The 4075-nt window shown below is 37.7% G+C and overlaps 1 protein-coding gene across 1 annotated transcript in view; it reads left to right on the top strand.

Moving 5' to 3' along the window:
* The window catches only part of LOC101649504 (A disintegrin and metallopeptidase domain 3), a 149656-nt gene that overhangs the window by 16935 nt on the left and 128646 nt on the right, over window positions 1-4075 (top strand). Inside the window, exon 4 of the mRNA XM_045286863.1 lies at window positions 267-322. Within this exon, the coding sequence (XP_045142798.1) occupies window positions 267-322 (56 nt within the window). The remainder of the gene's footprint in view (window positions 1-266; window positions 323-4075) is intronic.

The raw sequence follows: 4075 nt of genomic DNA, 5'->3' as shown, positions 1-4075 counted from the left end.
TTTCCAAAAAATGACTCACACAATTGTGGAAAGTGGCAAGTGAGTGAGTGAATAACTAATGTTTAGTACATATGCAATCTTCAAATTTATGTAAATTTAATTATTTTGTCATGCATTCTTTGCAATAATAAAGAATTAGTGCAGTTATATAGTTTGTTATATGAATGCTAATATAAAATTTTTAAGTATTGTAAAATTATTTAAAACTGTTTTTATCCTCTATTTGGAATTTCTAGTAATTATGTTCTTTGATTATCTTGCTGTAGGTTACTTATCTAATCAATATTAAGGGGAAAGCATATACCATTCATCTTGAAAAACAGTAAGTAAACAGTCTTTCCACATCTTTGTTTTCACTATGTATTTAAGCACTTGGATTTTCTGTTTTACTTTGACTTTGTTAGAAAGCCACGATTAACATTCATGAGTATATCTTTCCACAGTGTTCTATCCTAATTTCCATTTTTCCTTAAAAAAAAAAAAAGGAACAGATCTATGAAACCCAAACCTAAACGCATTGTTATTGGGTCAGTTATGACTTATAGCAACGCTATAGTACATGGTAGAATTGCCCTGTGGTTTTCTAGATTAAGTACTCATGGCACTAGAAAGCCTCATCATTCTCATGTGTTGTGCCATTGGTTTCAAACACCTGACTTTGAGGTTAGCAGCTCAACTCATTACCCACTATACCACCAGAGCTCCTTACAGAAATCTATAGGCAGATATATTATTTTCCACAGATGTAATGATCTTAGATGTAGTATTTTGTGCCTAGAAGGTATTATTTAGTGATGCATAGTGTTTATTTTCTTGTTCTCTCTCTATACCAATATAAGAGGCTTTGTGGTGTAGTAGTAGTTACTCATTGGGCTACCAACCTAAAGGTCAGCAGTTTGAAACCAGCAATTGCTCCACAGGTGAAAGATGGGGTTTTCTACACTGGTAAAGAGCTACAGTCGCGGCAACTCACCCAGGCAGTTCTACCCTGTTCTATAGGGTAGCCAGGAGTCAGAGTCTATTCGTTAGCAATGGGCTTTGAGTGTTTACTTTCTAAGTGCAATGTATAAACACTGCATAACCCAATATTATACCTTGTTCCACCGGGTTCCTTATAGCAACCAGTAGGCAGAAATACTATTTTCCACAAATGTCATTATTCTAGATATAGTACTTTACAACAGAAAATTCTTATTTAGTAATGCAGAGTGTTTATTTTCCTTGTTCTACATATACACGGGGGGACTTCAGAAAGTTATGAATGAATTCCATTATCTTCTGATTCCGTGTTTTCATGAAGTTCTGGAAGTCACCTTTTCATTTAGATCATTCTTTAATTAATAGATAGCACCCTGGTAGCTTAGTGGTTGTGCATTGGGCTGTGAGCCTCATGGTTGGCAGTTGGAAACCATTCACTTCTTTGCTGCAGAAAGACGGGGCTTTCTACTTCCATACACAGTTACAGTCTTGGAAACCCCCAGGGGGCCGCTATGGCAGTGAGTTTAATTAATAGATACTATTCTGTAATGCATATTATTTATAGGTAATAAGTTCATTTCTAAACATTGCTTCTATGTTGTTACTTGGTTTCATTGAATTGTACAATTCGATGTAGGAAACAGAATAAACCATTGCCCAATTCTGCCTATTGTCACGTTCATTGTTATGCTTGAGCCCATGGTTGCAGCTATTATGTCATCCTTCTCCTTGAGGCTCTTCCTCTTTTTCACCGACCCTCTGCTTTACAAAGCACTGCGTACTTTTCCAGGGACGGGTCTCTTCTGATGGTTTGCACGGATTACATGGGACGTTCTCTCCATGCTTATTTCTAATGAGCATTGTATTGTGCTCACTCTAGCCTAGATTTATTGTTGTCATTTTTGTGAAAGTCCCCGGTATATTTAATTTTCTTTGCCAACATCATGTTTCATAGTCATTAATTCTTCTTCAGTCTTCCTTATTCATTGCTCCACCTTCACATGCATGTGAAGTGATTAAAGATATTATGCTCTTGGTCAAAGTGACATGTTTGTTTTTAACAATTAAAATAGATATTTTGCTGCAGATTTATCCAATGAAATTCACCTTTTGATTTCCTGACTGTTGCTTCCAGGGCCATTAAATGTAGATCTTAATAAAATTATATTCTTGACAACTTCAATCTATTCCCAAATATCGTGATGCTGCTTATTGGTCTAGTTTTGCACATTTTTGTTTTCTTTATGTTGAAATGCAATTTTGAAAGCTTTAGTCTGATCTTCATCAGCAAGCGCTTTAGATCTTACCTTTCAGCAAGCAAGATTATATCATTGGTATACCACAGATTGTTAATGCGTCTTCCTTTAATCCTGATGCCAAGTTCTGCTCCATATAGTCCACCCTTTCTGATTATTTGCTCAGTATACAAATGGAACTTCAGTGAGATGACATAACTCATGCATACCTTTTCTTGTATGAAACAATGCAGTATCTTTTTGTTCTTTTTGATCCACCGCTTCTTGATCTATGTAGAGGTATGATAGTAGACAATTAAGTCTGTCATTCCCATGGTTCACAGATTTACAGTTGTGCAAACAAAACGATGGTTTAAAATCAGGAAAAGTGTTTGCCGGTTTGTAACCTCTCACCATACTCCTTCAATCTGTTTCCTGAGCAAATCATCAGAGAAGGAGGATTACATGAAGGATTACATTAGGATTACATTCGGTTTGGAGGAAGGCTTATTAAAAACATAAGCTATGCAGCTGACACAACTTTGCTTACTGAAAGTGAGGAGGACTTGAAGCACTTGCTGAAGATCAAGAACTGCAGCTTACAGGCCATGGTAAAGAAGACCAAAATCCTCACACGTGGTCCGGTAGTTGACATCATCGGACATGGAGAAAAGGCTGAAGTTGTCAAGGATATCTTCTCGCTTCGATACAGTCCATGCTCATGGAAGCAGCAGTTAAGGGATAAAAAGAGGGGCTGCTTTAGGTAAATCTGCTGCATACGACCTCTCCAGAGTATGGCGTATAGAGTATGGAAAAGCAGGGATGTTACTTCAAGGACTAAGGGGTGCCTGCCCCACGTCATGGCATTTCCCATTTCCTCATATGCATGTGAATGCTGCACATCGAGTTACTAAGATCGAGGAAACATTGATGCACTTGAATGTGGTGCTGGCAAAGAATATTGAAAACATCATGAATTGCTAAAGGGACAAACACACCTAGGGCCATAATGCCTCTTAGAGGCAAGGATGACAAGACTTGATCTTACATATTTTGAACGTGTTTCCAGTAGAGACCAGTCTCTGAAGAAGGACGTTATGCTGGGAAAAAGCAGGGGTAGAAAAAAAGAAAAAGGTGGCCAAGTAGATGGATTGACACAACAGCTGCTCAGACATAGAAACAATCATGAGAAAGAAGCAGACCTTGCCTGTATTTCCTTCTGTTGTGCATGTGGTCACTATGAATTGGACCCAATTTGATGGCACCTGACAGCAACACCATTTCATAGTATTGCTATCTGAGAAAATGGCTTGTATTATTTCCATGTTTTTAAATTTTTGATTTAAACTAAAGAATGTTCCATGTGTGCTTGAAAGGGCTGTATATTGTGCTGTTGTTGGTTGGAAGTGAGTAATTGTATTGTTTACTTCATCTTTGCTTTTGTTGAGTTTATTTTTGGTTGTTCTGTCCTTCCTTAAGAATGGTGTATTGAAAATCCCTGCTATTATTATTCTCTGTTTCTCTCTTTGTTTCTGTAAAACTCAGCCAAACTCATGGGATCAAGTCAATTCTGACTCATGAAGCCCTATAGGATGAGGCAGAATTGCCCCTGTGGGTTTCCAAGACTGTAATTCTTCGCAGGAGTACATAGCCTCATCTTTCTCCTGTGCAGCAGCTGCTGGTTTCGAGCAGCTTACCTTGAAGTTATCAGCCCATATACAGCCCACCACAGCACCAAAGTATCTTCAAATCTGTAAGGATTTGGCGAATGTATTTTGAAGGTCTTTCATAGATATTTATTATGGGGATGTCTTCTGTTCAGTTGTCTCCTTGATCAATTGTCTCATAATTGATTTTGCCTT

The sequence above is a fragment of the Echinops telfairi genome, unplaced genomic scaffold (genome assembly GCF_000313985.2).
Source record: "Echinops telfairi isolate 266 unplaced genomic scaffold, ASM31398v2 ScPeMD7_9;HRSCAF=40, whole genome shotgun sequence".
Taxonomy (NCBI): domain Eukaryota; kingdom Metazoa; phylum Chordata; class Mammalia; order Afrosoricida; family Tenrecidae; genus Echinops; species Echinops telfairi.
Note: the sequence above shows the minus strand (reverse complement) of the source record. Positions and strands in the feature narration are given on the sequence as shown.